Source organism: Priapulus caudatus, unplaced genomic scaffold (assembly GCF_000485595.1).
Source record: "Priapulus caudatus unplaced genomic scaffold, Priapulus_caudatus-5.0.1 Scaffold832, whole genome shotgun sequence".
NCBI classification, from domain to species: domain Eukaryota; kingdom Metazoa; phylum Priapulida; class Priapulimorpha; order Priapulimorphida; family Priapulidae; genus Priapulus; species Priapulus caudatus.
In genome coordinates this window covers 124235-140863 of record NW_014577893.1, presented here as the reverse complement: position 1 = coordinate 140863, position 16629 = coordinate 124235, and the positions used below count along the sequence as shown (strand labels likewise).

At 43.0% G+C, this 16629-nt stretch overlaps 1 protein-coding gene and 1 long non-coding RNA gene across 2 annotated transcripts in view; one reads left to right on the top strand and one right to left on the bottom strand.

Moving 5' to 3' along the window:
- Positions 1–3187: 3187 nt before the first annotated feature.
- Positions 3188–8357, bottom strand: LOC106813832. The gene is made up of 3 exons (XR_001394516.1): positions 8272–8357; positions 7463–7630; positions 3188–3352 (listed from the first exon to the last, which is right to left on the bottom strand). It is a non-coding gene; the product is annotated as an uncharacterized LOC106813832 (long non-coding RNA).
- A 1492-nt stretch (positions 8358–9849) lies between these two features.
- The window catches only part of LOC106813836 (protein SDE2 homolog), a 12109-nt gene continuing 5329 nt past the window's right edge, over positions 9850–16629 (top strand). Inside the window, exon 1 of the mRNA XM_014818067.1 lies at positions 9850–10047. Coding sequence (XP_014673553.1) covers positions 9928–10047 — 120 coding nt within the window. The 5' untranslated portion in view covers positions 9850–9927. The remainder of the gene's footprint in view (positions 10048–16629) is intronic.

The window sequence follows — 16629 nt, the reverse complement described above, 5'->3', positions numbered from 1 at the left end:
CCTCCTCCTTCTCCACCAGCTTCTCCCCCTCCTCCTTCTCCACCAGCTTCTCCCTTCTCTCCCTCCTCCTCCACCAGCTTCCTTCTCCCCTTTCTCCACCAGCTTCTCCCCTCCTCCTTCTCCACCAGCTTCTCCCTTCTCTCCCTCCTCCTCCACCAGCTTCCTTCTCCCCTTTCTCCACCAGCTTCTCCCCTCCTCCTTCTCCACCAGCTTCTCCCTTCTCCCCTTCCTCATTCTTCACTCACTAGCTTCTCCCCCTCCTTCTCCACCAGCTTCTCCCCTCCTCCTTCTCCACCAGCTTCTCCCTTTCCTCATTCTTCACTAGCTTCTCCCTACTCCACCTACTAGTACTACTCTAAACTTCCTCCTCCCTCCCCCTCCCTACACTGCTCCTTCACTACCCTGTACCAGAACTAAATTGTATCCACCCCGGCGTCCAATACGAATTAATGTGGACATTAAATATGAATTGTGTCCACCCCGGCGTCCAATACGAATTAATGTGGACATTAAATATGAATTGTGTCCACCCCGGCGTCCAATACGAATTAATGTGGACATCAAATATGAATTGTGTCCACCCCGGCCTGCGATACTCATACAGGCACGCACGCACCCACACACACCGCACGCCCGCGCACGACGCACGCCCGCGTACACATACGCCAGCGGCCTGCGTTCCATGCACGCCCGCTATTATTTATGCACACCTGTATTTGTTCAAATTCAATGATAGGTTTCATAAAATAATTAAACAGTGATTCAAAGAAATGTGCTGTTTCAACTCAACCGTTCTTGATTCGCCAGGCGTCTGCCTCTGATATCCCTCTGCCGCCAAAAACTGCAGTTTATCAAGAATTTATAGACGGGAGTAAAGTGGCCAAATGGTTACAACTCCGCAAATTTAAATACACCAATTAAGTTCCTTACTTAACTCACCCCAACTTGCGTCTGCTGCCACCAGCTGCCATAACCAAACCTGATAATAAGTTTAGAGCAAGATATCTCAATGCTAATGATCATGGGGGGGGTACATTCCCCTTTTCCCAGCAAAAAACACCCCATATCCCAGTTCCCAGTAAAATAAAATCCCAATTCCCAGTTCCCAGGAAATTATGTAGACATGTTTCAGCAAATTCAATAGTTTAGGTTTTCAAACACTACATAAATACTAATATTTACATACTATTATTTATCTGGGCATAATTAATAAAAAATAAAAAATATTAATAAATTAAATAAATATTAGTGCAGAAATTATAATCCCGATGAATTGACACAATTTTCCCAGATCCCAGACAATTTTAGAGGGTCTTTCCCACGTCCCGATGGACTTCTGTTCCCGAATCACGGAAAATTTATCTGACATTTCCCAGTTCCCAGGTAATTAAAATGGCCAATCCCGCGTCCCGAAAATACCCGTTCCCCCCTCCATCATGGCTAAAAAGTCTCGTTCGACTTCAAATCTTGATCAATCATTATATTACTACTTCTTGTCTTACGATGGGAAAGGCATAACCCAGACGTACCAAGTTTCCCGGTCTCACCGGGATCGTCCCGGTGCGACATGCTGGTCCCGGTATTCCGTTAAGAGTCCAGAAAGTCCCGGTCGTAACATTTTTCAGACATATTTAAAAATTTACATCAGTAAATTACTAAATTTTCCGTGGTTGTTGATGTACTTTTATTCCAGCGAACAATACTTTTTATTTATTACAATTTACCAGTTTCCTTTACTTGCTTGGTTATCACGGGTGTTTTACTTTGTAAAAGACAAACCTAATGCACAAAATGATGTGATTGAGATGTGAAAAAAATGTATATGTATATATACATATAAAATACCAGGAGTTAATAATGACGAATTCATTAGATGTCATTATTAGCTCCTGATAATACATATATATATATTATATATATATTTATTTAATCATATATAATAATAGGAACATATCATAACTGATCTGTTCAGTTTAGAGCTCCTGATAATACAAACATGTATGCGTCTCCTATGTACATTTACGGCAAGCATGATAGCAGCATTCTTGTATCATTCTTTTAAGGCATGAGGGGAGTTGCGTTGGGTACCCTGTATGGCACGCACGGCTCTCACAACGTCACTAGCGTGCTTACACAATCCGATCATTGGGACGCATACGTGCTACTGTGCAGCACCCGTGAGTTGTTCCGCGTGCCTTTGAGGATGCGCTTTCCGGACTCCTTGTCCCTGAGGTACTTGCGCCGATTGTGCAGCGCGTCCGACAGCCGGTGCCAGATGATGCTTTGCGCGCCATGCAGTTTCGGACAGCCGAAGAAGAGAATGTCAAAGAAGCGCTCGCGCGTCTGTGGCGATATGTCGCAGACGAGCGACGGCCGCTCCCACATGTCGACGGCGTGCGCGGCGTCGCGCATCGCATTGTAGAAGTAGCGCTGCGCGAGCGTCGAGCATCCGCGGATCTGCTTCTTCTGCAGCATGTCGTGCGCCGTGTACGGACACGAGCGGTACATCGCGAGGAACTTCTCGCGTGCCTCGTCGCCCCTCGCCGCGCTAGGGGCCGCCGCCGCTGCTGCCGTCACTCGCCACTCCGCCGTGCCGGTGGAGGGCAGCGTCGCGATCGCCTGCGAGTAGACGCTCGTCACGCGCAGGTCCGGTATGCGGCAAGAAGGCGCGACGAGAGGCGCTAAACCTTTGCCGTGGCGGCGACATGCGTGTCACGCTGGTGAGAGGACAAACCATGGCGTGGCAGCTCAGGAGGCGTAGTATGATGACGGAGCGTCATCGTCAGGTCGATGACGTGCACACATTCCTCGGACTTGAACACTGCACACCGGCCTGGTCGTCCGGCTCCATCTGGCTGACGGCTGACTGGCGAACGCGTGTGCGATCGCCTTCCGAAAATGTCAGTTTCAGGAGGCAGACTGCCCGATCGCGAGAGGACGCGTGTACCGACGACGGGGCGGCCCGCAGCGACGGCAGCAGATGTCACGGTAATTTCGCTGGTACACCCGACGGGCAGCACGTTCTTAAGACGCACAGGCAAATGCGCCTAGCGTGGTGGCGAACACCGCTGCTGCGGCAAACTTGCGGCATGCAGCATCGCGAATCGAGGCCAGCCAGGCTTTGGCGAAAAAGCCGAGCCTGAGGTTTCACGATAAACAAACACGTTCCTGCGCTTCTTGCGGTGTGCATCAGGCGACAATTGTTGTTTCGACCGTCTTCTGCTTCACTAGAAAATATTCGTGACGCTTGATGGTTCGATGCTAAAGCGGTCAAGGAATATACTGAATAGAATCTTTAATATCTGCCTTCTTGGGCAGTTGGCATAAAACATAGCCATGCGACACTGAGATTCTGAAAGAGAGAAGTATCCATACTGTACTCTGCGTATTTGATGTTATCAAGAGCTGTTATGCAACTATCATATCAAGCTTGCATGATCACACTGCTCACAACCAATGATATGAAAGTGTCAATGACACTGATAGCTCACCACAACAAACAAGAGCCGCAGAGCGTCTGGGCTCATACTGGGTCTGTGCTAAGCGGTTATGAAACGTACAATTTCAGTCGTGCGTAGTGACACATTTGTTAGCCCGCAGATATGCAGATACGCAGTTGCGTAGCACATACATTGTTAGGACAGAACGACGCTCACTATCTCAGCCGCCCATGCGATTTTGTTATTAATTAAATGATGCTTGCCTTTACAACTTTCGAATTTGTGTCGATGATTCACAAGCTATCTATTTTTATCTATCTATTAAAAGAATCACATTATGAGGCATCGGATTCTCGCAAGTAAATTAGAGGGGGAGGCGGGAGTCCTTCGCCCCACCTCCGCTCCCCAACTGCGTCGCGGCACCGTCCCTCGAGGCCTCGCTCCTCACGCACTGCTACCCACTTCGACTGCCCTTGCTCTCACTCCACCGCCCATTAACATGACCCATTTCCCTCCCCCTGCCTTCGACGCTCACCTCCCCGCCCCTGCCCCCACACCTCGCCATCCGCCTTTGCAACACGGCATTCGCAGCGAACGCTAAATGTACCCCGTATTCACTTCTTGCCATACACACCGTACACGTTTTCGCTAGTCGCCCGTCCTCAATTTACACTATCTCTCTCTTTATCTTAGACTTTGCCTCTCCTCTCTAATTGATATAAAAAAATTTAAAACGCCAGCGATGAAGGCCTTTTACTGCCCCCCAATAATACTTGAAATACCTAATGCGCGCTGGAGTGATAAGCAGTATAGAAAATCAAAATAATATAGTCACGTAGTCTCTAATATTTTCCTAATGATAACAACTATGTCGCTATAACTGGAATATGATACGCACGCGCCATAGCTACATGATATATGTTAAGATTATCAAGATGAAAGTAAAATATTATATATTATATGGTACTAAAGTTATAGTCGATTCCGTTTAAAAAGTCTACATGAGAAATAAAATGCTAATTTAAACTAAAGGGCCTATAGTTGCCGCGAGATGGCGCGTGCAAAGTGTAATCAATATGGCAGATGGCATCACTGCCCCGTCATTCCTGAAATCCTACGAGTAGTTACAGGCTAAAAATCCAAGTAAGTATATTCAGGCAGGTGATAATTCGCATCAGCTGTGAGTTAAACGAGCGTAGCAATTGCAGGTTGCAGGACAACAATTATGATTAGAAGCGTAGCGCCGAGTAGTTTATTGCCTATGCGAGCATTCACTGATTCCATCATCATCAGGGCATTCAGGCCCAGGGGCAGTGGCTATAGACAGACCTGCATTATGAAAGAATGATTTAAGGACGTAAACGCTTGTTCAAGACAAACATTTGCCATGCAATTAAACTGTGCAACTGCTAGTCCGTCACATGCACGACAGGTATGGCGCTGCTAATAAAAGCAAAAGCAGTTCAGTCCTTTGTTAACCAGTGCAACAAATCAATGTTTAACTCTCCTGCTTAGGTCAAAAGGTTATCCGACCACTTATCTCGCATGTCAAGTGAAAGCATATTTGCATGTCCTTCTCAATAAAGCCATAAAAATGCGATAGGTCACCGCTGAAACAAAAAAGTATTTTCAAATCGATCCATCAGAGCATTGTCCCAGAAAAGTCTAAAATCTGCCCTGTGGCCATTGACTCTTTGACGCTGTGACCTCCGCAAATTTCGCAACAGTGATGGGCTTTTCACTACCATGATGCTAATACACCGACTATCCACGAGCCTAGGTCGAGCACGTTTTAGATTTGTGGCCGCATATACTGGCATTATCCGCCATCTTAAGTTAAGAGTGAATGTCTCACCTTCTTTACAGCCTCTTGACGGCTTGACCTTGACCCCCAGCTTCGACAATCGAAAGCTCATTTCGGATAACCGCCCCCGCCGACACGTCGGCGCGAATATCGTGAAACTGTGACGTGCGACGGTTAAGGTCCCCCTAAACGTTGACGACGGACGGACGCTCGACGGACGGGTTGGAGCAGGACCGGACCAGACGATCATAGCGATTCTACAATTGCATCCTGACTATGTCAGATGAGCTAAAAAAGGACACAAATGAGATGAATGAGAAAAAGTCATTTTAATTGAGCAGCCATCGACGTACAATTATAAAACGAAGAAATATATAATCGGAAAACTCCCATTAATAGCTCTGAAATAGATTATGTGTAATTTTTTATGTGAAAAATAAATGTTTGAGATGTGAAAGTCTGAGAATGTGGCAGACGTGATGGCGTTACAACCTACATGATCACCAATTTAACGTTTAAATATATCAGATTAGGCACAGGCTAAAGAGGCGGAGCTCCGATGTGTAACGTGTAAGATAGAGAGGATACGCTTATTCCACTAGCTGCTATAAGTACCACCACGTGACACCATGGGTTCCCTACCCATAGAACACAACTTTTGTCAAAAGGTTTAATATGGTTGCATGCATGGAAGTGTTTACTATGCTATAAGTTTTCTAAGGGCGGTAGCACACGAGCCGATTGGCGCATCGTATATCCAATAATAATTTTAAAAACCAAAAATGAATAGCACAAATTTGTGACGGTAGAAGGCGCTATAGACGCCCTCTTAATATTCTTTAGGCAGATGATGTTCAAAATAAATGAGGTTATGCGCGTTCGCGACATGCTTTTGTAAAACTTACTCTAATATGATGTTTATCGGGCAGGGATAGTATGTGTAATATTATCTCTTATATTTTTGCATAAAGATATTGTCAATGAAAATCTGAGAAAAACGAAGCGCAGACACAGTGTGACACGCGCGAGCGAGAGCTGTTATGCTGTGTCTAATATATATATATGCTATAAATAGATGCCAAAACCTAGCCCCAATTTGCATTAAAAAAATTTTAAATATTGAAAACAGCCCTAGCTGACTTATTCATTCACATAGTACCAAAAAATGATGGAAAAAAAAATCCGTTGAGAGGTGGCCGAACTGACTAATGGCAATTCCCATTTTTGCCAAAAAATTGCCGTGGCTCAAAAGTACGTCAACTGGCGTGCTCCAAAATAGGACGTTCAAACCTCTCCCATAGCAGTAACAACTATATCCAATTTCAAACATGTGGGTCAAACGGTTCCTGAGTTATCGTTGACCGTAGCCAAATGTTGACGGAAAGACGAACGGACGTACGACGGACGACGACCCATGACAATAGCTCAGCTTGACGATGTCAAGGTGAGCTAAAAATGAGACTATTTAAGTAATGAAACTGCATAGATTTAACAAACATTCTACTCGCTTTTCCTGTGATACTCAAATCAGTATAGAAAATCTCTACAAAAATGCCAAAAAGTGAGAAAAGATGTTGCTTTCTCACCTCAAGGAAAGCAGACACCTTTTCTCCCTCGTTGGAAATCTCCCACAACCATCTTTTATCACAAATTATTTGTATTTTACTATATATAGGCTATTGCACTCTTCTTTATTGCGGAGAAATTATTGTATTGTATTGTATGCGTATGCATATTAAATGCACAAGGTTAAATTTCTGCAAATTGTCTATGGGGTTACACCCTGGGATGCAATTTGAGATTTTACATGCCTAAAAATGTGGGTGAATTTAGCACACATGCAGCTACAGTAGAAGTCCAAAAATCCGGATGCCAGAAATGTGGACCACCTAGCAACTGAGAACCCAGACTTTTCGAAAACTATCTTTTCAAGCATTATACACATGCTTTTTTTGTAGTGAAATTTTTTTATGTTTACATTTTTGTCAAGTGTCGACTTTATTTTAAGCTCGTTTTGTTAAATGAAGCATGATCTATTTGCATGATCAAAATTTACCTGTTCTTACCCTTTATAATTCCTCCTTAAATCTGATTTTAAAACTACTGCCCGAGAATCTGGAAAATCCAAAAATCCGGACCAACCCAATCCCGGCCCAGAGCAGTCCCAATTTTCGGACTTGTACTATAGGCCTATGTACAACAGTCAGGCCCGTCTCACCTTCAATGGATCTTCGTCCTTGTTGAGAAATATCCTTGCTGAGAAGGAACTGTGACAGCTGCTGAGGGTTCATGGTTAGGATAAAATTTACATCCATATCCTGACCGGAGTTCCAGAAGCACACTAGCTATATGGGGTGCTAGCATGCAACCCTAATGATTAGAAGCCCTAAACAGAATACAAAATATAATATTATATATATATATATATTGTGTGAGAACACGAAACTGGCTAGTTCTAGCTATATTCACTTATTTGGTCATCTTCGTACAGTATCATATATACCCTGCGTTACGGAAACTCAGGTTACAGAAAATTTCCCAGGTGAAACTAATATATAGAATATAAATATATAGTTATAATAATTATGGAAGATGACAGATTTTGGAATTTGATTAAATTTGAATAGATTTTGATAGAATTTGAGATAGGCACGTACACATACAAGCAATTACCATTGTGGAAACTCCTGTGTATACAACAATTCACGAACTTGAAATGCCGTACATATTATATATATATATTATAGGCCTACTCCGGATATAGTACAATTATTAATGAATTAAGGAACCGTAACGAAGATGTTCACATACGCGCCATATTACCAGGCACCGCATTAATTAGATTAATTAGATTTCAACGCGCTACGACAAAGATCTTTGTCAGCAGTACAACTGCAAAACCTCGGTTGTACCAGGACAGTTAGCCGTCTCAACACTCGCCCCACAACGTAATCCTATCGCTGTACTGCGCTCGCCTTTTGAATTTAATAATATCAAGTAATATGCAGTAGTTAAATATATTCATACCTTGTTTGTTGTGAGTTTTTCTGTAGAAATTGGCACGCAGTGGTTAAAATACTGTGTCTTAACATGGCGGTTAACCTTACCGATAAGGACTGGTTATTTATTACCGTGAATAGATTGTTCTTATCCATCGTTGCTTGCCTCTGTTTGCATTGTAATAGTCCACATCGGAAACCGGTTCCTCTGCGTTGGTGACAGTCTAGAGAACAAATCGGGCGCGGTTTCCAGCAGCGGTCGATAGTTGCTGGCTGTGACGTCACTGGCACTGTGTTAATGATGCTTGCAACTGTTTGGTCCTGTTTAGTTACCAAGCTGTATAACTGGTTTTACCTAGCTGCTGATAAGCGGCAAAACCGGCGTTGGATTTTATGTTTAACATTTCTGCATTAGTAAATTTGCCCACTTGATGGCACTGGGGCTCATAGGGTCTATGTCCCCCAGGGTACTGCCGGAACGTACCCTGGGTACGGTCCGGTATACCGGAACGTACACTGGTAACTATCTGATATGGTTAGGGCTAGGGTTACCAGTTAGGGTTAGGGCTAGGGTTAGGGAGTAGGCGTAGGCGACTCCCTATACTCCATAGTGGAGTAGGCGAGGTACGGTCCGGCATATTAGATAGTACCAGGCTACGTACGTTCCGGCAGTGCTGCCCATGCAAGTACGGCTGCCATGGCGAGAGAATCATGGATGGAATAAAATAAAATAATAAATCTAATGCACGTATATACAAACCAGCCATACTCCGCACGACACACTCTGTATATAGTGTTTTTGGACACATTTAATTACGCTCAATTTATCCTTACTTTTGGAACTTGATTTGATAACCTCATCTACGTCGTCTACTTCCTCGATCTACCTTCATCAGAATCACGTACCGCATCCGTATCATGATCTCGTAGAGTAAAGTATCTTTCCCCAAAAAACTGCATCCCTCAACTATATATACCCTCCTCTGTATACCTTCTATTCTGATGTACCCGTTTTCCATATATATTCTCCTCTCCTATAACCCGCCTTCACTCACTTCTTTGCCTCGATCTTTCTCTTCCTCATTCACCTGCTCCACCTTCAGCATTTTATATATCTCTCTCTCTGTATGTCTACCAGTACCGTTTCAACCTTCTTATTTTCTTAACCCTATTCCAAATGCCCCACTGACATCTATGGAGCATATGCATCATAGACCTTCTTCGCTGCTTTTTCCTTTCGCCTTTAACTTTCTTCACGTCTCCACACTTCCCCTCTTCTTTCTCCCCTCTACTATCTTTCCCCGTATCTTCCCCGTGCCTCTCACTGCTCCTATTCTCTCCTCGCGCCGAGCTCTTTCACTTTCATCCCGTTCTTTACCTCCGCTACCCTATCTAATTTCTTCCCTTTCTTTACCTTCTGTCGTCTATTACATTATCTACCCACTCTTCTACCTGCCACATAGCTAGGTGTACACGCATCTATATGCCGGGCTGTTTCCCCACGTGCTTGTTACCGCTGATATTACCTGAGTTTAGGATTTTATTAACTTTTCCCGATAGATGGCGGGACGATGTCATTAGTCATCTAATTTCCCTAGCGGCGTGATTTGCGTTTCTGACGCACTGTTTTTATTTTGTCCAAACGTGTATCAGTGATCACAGATGATATCGTTATCAAGTTACCATGTATCTATTTTACAAGAATCTCTGTGGTAAAGCGAAATATTTGGAATCGGAAAGTTTTTCAGCAGTGTCGCTGAAATCTGAAATATGCCGGTCAGAGAACATTACTGATCAAGATCATGTAAGTATGCTGCATTGCTGGTATGTTGGTACCACAGGCACTTGAAACGTTTCAATAAAATATAAATGCTAAATAAATACGAAATCTAATACTAGTACAGGGAACAATTTCCAGCCAAAAATTGCATAGCAAATGTGCTATACAAAAAATTTTGCATAGCAATTGGATAAATTTGTATAGCATTTTTTTTCAGACCAATCACAGTGCAAATTTACACCGCAGTGCATGCTTGGCGTGTTATCGTGTCGGCCTGTGACAGGCACAGCTAGCTTAAGCCTAGGACACACTAGCGATCTGCACGCTGCCGGCAGCGTTTAAACAGCGTGCAAGCATTGGCACTCGCCCGCTCGCCAATGTCGACGTGAAAATAATATCTGGCCGCGGCGAGTGAAGCTAAAGCTGACTCGCCCATGTTGGCGAGTAAAAATTATTGTCTAGAACTTTAATCAAATGTTGGTTCCTTACGTTATATATCCAAACATTGATGAAATACAGTTCTAGCGATTGTGAATGCGGCTATCCGACTCCCGACCACGACATCCTCACTTTATATTATCAAAGGCGCCGAAGAAAGCAGCCCGCGAGCAGCGCAGGCCAGCACAGCGTGGCTGTTATACGTGCCTGCGCGGCCGGCATATTGATTGATGTACGGGGCGGGGGAGTGCAGCGCATTGTTTAAAAGTCACCTTGGCCTTGGTGTTAACAAATCAATAAAATCGGCGTAACGTGGGCATTTCATTGACAGGGCAAAGCAGCCCGGAGAATAAAAGTAAATTGTAAACATGTATGTTTCCGTTTACATCTCGCCATGGGCTGCATCGCACAACTGCGATTCATAAAAAAATATGCCGTAGCAAATGGCTGCAAAATACATCGCGAATTGCGATGCGATACCGGAAAATTATTCCTGTAGTACTACAAAATCTTAATGTTTCTATACTCTCTTTCACCTATTATTGCCGACAGTTTCCTGCTTAACATTCGTGTAAATGTTCTATGCACACACACTACCGCCGCCATTGCTCACTGTGCACAGTGACGTGAATATATATAGCAGGTAGGAAAGAGCTCGCACTCCAATCCGCTCGACACTCGGGTGAATTTCACAGTGATTACAGCACAAAGAAACACAACTCTTCTACTCCATCTTTTGTTTCAATTTCAACAACAGTGCATCACTTGTTAGAAATATAGACTGTCTCTGTTCTTAATCAACTCTGTCACGCCGACTATCGCAATAACACTGGCGAAATTCGAGCGTTCGCCTATTCGATTGCGCGGTCAATGTAACGTCTGCAAGATACATGGCTATAGGCGGGCGATTGCATTTTGGGATACACCTCGCTGCTTTGCAACCTCCCGTACGAGCCTCGCCATTGGAGCGTTGCAAAAACATTCCAGCATTGCGGCGCACGAATGACGCAATAGCGCCGCGTAGGTCTGTTCCTGATTCCGGCCAGACATTTACATTGACCGCGCAACCGTTAGCGAATGCTCGAAATTCGCCAGTGTTATTTCGATATCGCGTGACAGAGGTTCGCGCTTAAGACAGCAGGAGCAGTCTTATATTCTAACAAGTGATCACTGTTGTTGAAATGAAACAAAGATGGAGTAGAATGGTTGTGTTTTTGTGCTCTTAATCACTGTGAAATTCACGAGTGTCGAGCGGATTGAGTCGAGCGCTTTCCTACTGCTTATATATATTAACAGTCACTGTGCACAGTGAGCAATGGCGGGCGGTATGTGTGTGTAGGGCTGTCATTGTATCAAATTATTTCGATTCGATTATTGATATTTTTTTTTTTCGATATTTCGATCGCATTCGATCGATTCGATTTAATAATTGTAATAAAACATGAGCGTGAAAGTACAGTAAACTCATGTATTGTGTGTCTACTATGATAACTATGCAATTTATACATCGCTGTGCTTAAATACAACATGCGGCGAAGTATATCATTTATCTGAATTCAACCAGATTGACCTTGGCGTCGCGGCGATGGCGAAGCAGCAGACATGCTCTTTACGGTTAGACAGATTTTATTATAGAGATCAGTGAGACAGGATACGCACCAGCAGACAATAGAACACCACAGTTATTGATTGTCTCTGTATGCAGCGCCCTGGACTACTCTCGATCAATGGCGGCGCCGCGCTCAGTCAAAAATGCTACCGATGCTCCGCTGGCTACATTTTAGCAAAAAAAAAAAAAAAAAAAAAAATCGGATCGCTATTTTTCGATTTATTTCGATTATCGCATATCGCGACGCAAACTCCATCGCGATTTATCGATGAGGTTGGGCATCGATGACAGTCCTATGTGTGCTGCATAGAACATTTACAGCGAATTGACAGGAAACTGTTGGCAATAATAGGTGAAAGAGAGTATAGAAACATTAAGAATTTGTGTAGTACTAGTATTAGATTTCGTATTTATTTAGCCAATTATATTTTATTGAAACGTTTCAAGGCCTGTGGTTGGTACCACTGGCACTACCTTCGCATACGCCATAGCCATAGGGCATAGATTCAAGAAGAATAGATACAATAAATTATAATGTAAGCCAAACCCAGGATAGGGTTATCCTGGGTTTGGGTTACATTATTGTATCTACCACTACCAGTGCCCAGTGGCAGTGTACCGTTCATAACCTAAAAAACCTAGAGCTCTTCTGTGCCCTCCGCCGGCTGCATCTCTTTTTCTGTTACTGTTACATTTAGTGTTTACGTCGTTAGTACCAGTAATACTAGGGCAAAATAGAGAACGACTCCGTGGTGTTACATTATTTTATCTTATTTCAACACAGCACTGAAAATCGTGCGTTCACTGCATTCGTACCGGTAATTCATGGTGATTCAAATATTGTCAAAGTTTCAAATTCGATTGATGCAAATAATTGAAATATTTTCCTGAATAGTTGCACTGCCACTGGAATGGAATATTGAACTGGGATATTGAATGTTGACTGAATTTGTACTGCCACTTGTCAGTGTCACGGCAAAGTAGTGTTAATTATCTACACTACAAGTATTATTATTAATATCGTGCCTATAATAATGTACGGTACGGTCACGTGTCAACTCGCGTCCACCAGCCAACTCGGTCCGTGTGTGCGACGTTGACGCGTCTGGAGATCGCTGAGCTCCGGCTCGTTGGATGAGTTGACCCTCCTGGAGATCGGGCGAGCTCGCCTCGCCGGCTAACTCGTCTACTAACTCTGGTTTCTCGCGAACGATTTGATTTACATTTCTAAAATTTGAGATACATATAAACACATGTCTTAGCTATGGTTTCTGTGCATTTTGAGTTTATTGAAGCACGAATAGTTTAATTAATTAATTACCAGAAATATATCTACGCGCGGTATCGTCATGTAGGCTATATACGCGCGGCTATGGGCAGTAGGAAAGTGTACATAACTCTAAAAATCTGCCGCGAACGATTGAGTTACATTTCTAAAATTCTAGATACATATAAACTCATGTTCTTAGACTATGGTTTCTGTGAATTTGAGTATATTGAAGCATGAATTGTTTTTAATAATTACAGAAATATACGTACGCGCGGTATCGTTATAGGCTAATATAACGCGCGGCTATGGGCAGTAGGAAAGTGTACTATAACTCTAATATCTCCCTCGCGAACGATTTGGATACATTTTCTTAAAATTTTAGATACATATACACACTGTTTAGCTATGGTTTCTGTGAATTTGAGTATATTGAAGCACGACTTACAGTATATATATATATATATATATATATATATATATATTATATATCATATACACACAACTATATCAGGAGTAGATAATAGGGAAGGAGTGTGACATCAATAAACAAGGGAAATTCGTCATTTACTAGCCTTAAAATACCTACGATTTACTACGCGTAACTCATCCAACTTGAGCTCAAATCGTACACAGTACATTCGCCTAGCATTGTTTCCTCGTATACATAAGCAATCCGGAGATACAGACTAAAACGTATGACACGATTATCCATTCTTTGGCCATCAATCCAAGCCGATTGCCCGCTTATATTCAAACAAAAGGCAGCTACTAACACGCTATTGCTAACTCGGCGAGGCATGTGGCTCGCTGGGAGATTAGGCATCAACGCAACACTCGGCGAGATAACCTTTGACTCGGTACACAGCTTCATACCGGCATACCGGCATACAGCTGGCATGCCCCCATGCAGGCACGCCAACCGCAATCAGCAGCAGATCGGGCTCAAATATCCCAGCGAGCCACATTGCCCGCCGAGTTAGCAATAGCGCGTTAGTAGCTGCCTTTTGTTTGAATATAGGCGGGCAATCGGTTCAGATTGATGGCCAAAGAATGGATAATCGTGGCGTACGTTTTAGTCTGTATCTCCGGATTGCTTGTGTATACGACAGGGAATAAAATACACGGGAGCGACGAGCGATTTCGCTCTGGTAAGCTCTAAAATCTCTCTGGTAAGAACAATAACGGGAGCGATCCCCCGAGAGAAAATCGCTCCCGTGGCCTGATAAATTGAAATGTACACAAGTAGGCCCTAGGTACGTACTACATATACGCCAGGAGTTAATGAGATAAAGGTTATCTCCTTAACTCCTGATATACACGGTGCTGGGTTTACACTGCTGATTATATGGCGTTTTTCTTTTTTGACCCGTAGGGTGAGGCGGATACGTATTTTTGCATGTATTACATGCTGCCAGCGTGGCGCCTAAAGCAAAAACGTGCTCCCCCCCTAGAGTGGAGGGACACACCCCTGATTGCTGTTGTATGGTTGACCAATTGGCGAAAAAACGTCCAACTCGCCTGCTCCGAGTTAGGGAAATTAGAACATGTTCTAATCTTCCGGCTCACCGCTATCGATCGGCTAGACGTGCGACTTTTGCATTTACACTGGCGATTGTCAGTTGCCAAACTGCCAAGATCGTTCAATTTGGCAACTCAAAATCGTCAGTGTAAACCCAGCTTATATGTATCCGCTGCAGCTGGCGCTGGCTAGATCAACCCGCTGATGCATAATAAAATACAATTGATAATAAAAGTTATACAACAGAGTGTAGAACTAGAAACTGTTGACACTTTCATTCATATTTAAATTTAACTTGACAATAATTATAATACCAGCTGAATCCAGCTCTTGCCTTGTATTAATCTGCAATGATGTGGTGACAATTGCATATTGACAGGAAACTGTCGGCAATAATAGGTGAAAGAAAGTATAGAAACATTAAGAATTTTGTAGTACTAGTATTAGATTTCGTATTTATTTAGCATTTATATTTTATTGAAACGTTTCAAGTGCCTGTGGTTGGTACCACTGGCACTACCTTCGGCATAGCCATAGCCATAGGCATAGATTCAAGAAGAATAGATACAATAAATTATAATGTAAGCCAAACCCAGGATAGGGGTTATCCTGGGTTTGGGTTACATTATTGTATCTACCACTACCAGTGCCCAGTGGCAGTGTACCGTTCATAACCTAAATAAACCTAGAGCTCTTCTGTGCCCTCCGCCGGCTGCATCTCTTTTTCTGTTACTGTTACATTTAGTGTTACGTCGTTAGTACCAGTAATACTAGGGCAAAATAGAGAACGACTCCGTGGTGTTACATTATTTTATCTATTTCAACACAGCACTGAAAATCGTGCGTTCACTGATTCGTACCGGTAATTCATGGTGATTCAAATATTGGTCAAAGTTTCAAATTCGATTGATGCAAATAATTGAAATATTTTCCTGAATAGTTGCACTGCCACTGGAATGGAATATTGAACTGGGATATTGAATGTTGACTGGAATATTGTACTGCCACTTGTCAGTGTCACGGCAAAGTAGTGTTAATTATCTACACTACAAGTATTATTATTAATATCGTGCCTATAATATGTACGGTACGGTCACGTGTCAACTCGGTCCACCAGCCAACTCGGTCCGTGTGGCGAGTTGACGCGTCTGGAGATCGCTGAGCTCGGCTCGTGGGATGAGTTGACCCTCCTGGAGATCGGCGAGCTCGCCTCGCCGGCTAACTCGTCTACTAACTCTGTTATCTCGCGAACGATTTGAGTTACATTTCTAAAATTTGAGATACATATAAACACATGTCTTAGCTATGGTTTCTGTGAATTTTGAGTTTATTGAAGCACGAATAGTTTAATTAATTTAATTACCAGAAATATATCTACGCGCGGTATCGTCATGTAGGCTAATATACGCGCGGCTATGGGCAGTAGGAAAGTGTACTATAACTCTAATATCTCCCGCGAACGATTTGAGTTACATTTCTAAAATTCTAGATACATATAAACTCATGTCTTAGCTATGGTTTCTGTGAATTTTGAGTATATTAAAGCACATAATATTTTATAAACTCATGTCTTAGCTATGGTTTCTGTGAATTTTGAGTATATTGAAGCACGAATTGTTTAATTAATTACCAGAAATATACGTACGCGCGGTATCGTTATAGGCTAATATACGCGCGGCTATGGGCAGTAGGAAAGTGTACTATAACTCTAATATCTCGCGAACGATTTGAGTTACATTTCTAAAATTTTAGATACATATAAACACATGT